The sequence below is a fragment of the Penaeus monodon genome, chromosome 30 (assembly GCF_015228065.2).
Source record: "Penaeus monodon isolate SGIC_2016 chromosome 30, NSTDA_Pmon_1, whole genome shotgun sequence".
NCBI classification, from domain to species: Eukaryota; Metazoa; Arthropoda; class Malacostraca; order Decapoda; family Penaeidae; genus Penaeus; species Penaeus monodon.
Window position 1 is genome coordinate 5348506 of NC_051415.1, and position 774 is coordinate 5349279.

The window sequence follows — 774 nt, forward strand, 5'->3', positions numbered from 1 at the left end:
TTTTTTCTGATGAGGTCTAAAATATATAATCTTTATTCCGTATTATTGGTATTTGTTTGTAATATGAAAAAACAGTTTACCAGAGTTGAGGTAAATCTTGCATTAGTTAGTAATTAAAAAGACAAAACTACCAGTCATAATAATGGAACACTTTCGTCTGTCAAAGGTGTGTAAGAAGACATAATGGAAGGTGCCGAAAGCGACGACATTGGGGCTTCCTTCCTGTCCTCTGAACAGTATATGGTCGAGGGCCACGTTGGCCACGGACACCAACACGACGACGAAGACAAGGAAGACCTCCCGCATCTTCTCCGAGAACAAGACCGCTTCCTGCCCATTGCTAACGTTGCGCGGATCATGAAGAAGGGAATCCCAAAGACTGGCAAGGTAGGAGGAAACAAAGTACGTCATTCTTCTTCTTTGCTGTAGCTAAGGAGCATGAGTAAAGTTGAATATAGAATGTGAAGATAGCCATGGATATAAATGCAACATAATTTGCCAAAACTGCTTGGAACCTTACTTTTCATGATTGATTAATATATGACTTGTTAATTATTGATACTAAGAGATAAGGCTCTAACTGGCATTGGCAACGTTAGCTTTTAAATTCTTTTTATCTTTGTCCCCAGATTGCAAAGGATGCCCGAGAATGTGTACAGGAGTGTGTGAGTGAATTCATCAGCTTTGTAACGAGTGAAGCTTCAGATCGCTGCCATCAGGTAATAACATCAGTCATTAATTTTTTATATAATGAATAAGAAGTTATCACTGATA

The 774-nt window shown here is 38.8% G+C and overlaps 1 protein-coding gene across 4 annotated transcripts in view; it reads left to right on the plus strand.

Annotated features, from left to right (window-relative positions):
* The window catches only part of LOC119592488 (nuclear transcription factor Y subunit B-4-like), an 8853-nt gene that overhangs the window by 4297 nt on the left and 3782 nt on the right, over positions 1–774 (plus strand). For 2 of the 4 annotated variants that reach the window (XM_037941322.1, XM_037941323.1), the window contains exons 2-3: positions 167–402; positions 630–719. In XM_037941322.1, the coding sequence (XP_037797250.1) occupies positions 184–402; positions 630–719 (309 nt within the window). In that variant the 5' untranslated portion in view covers positions 167–183. The remainder of the gene's footprint in view (positions 1–166; positions 403–629; positions 720–774) is intronic. The other 2 variants (XM_037941324.1, XM_037941325.1) reach the window with 1 other exon arrangement.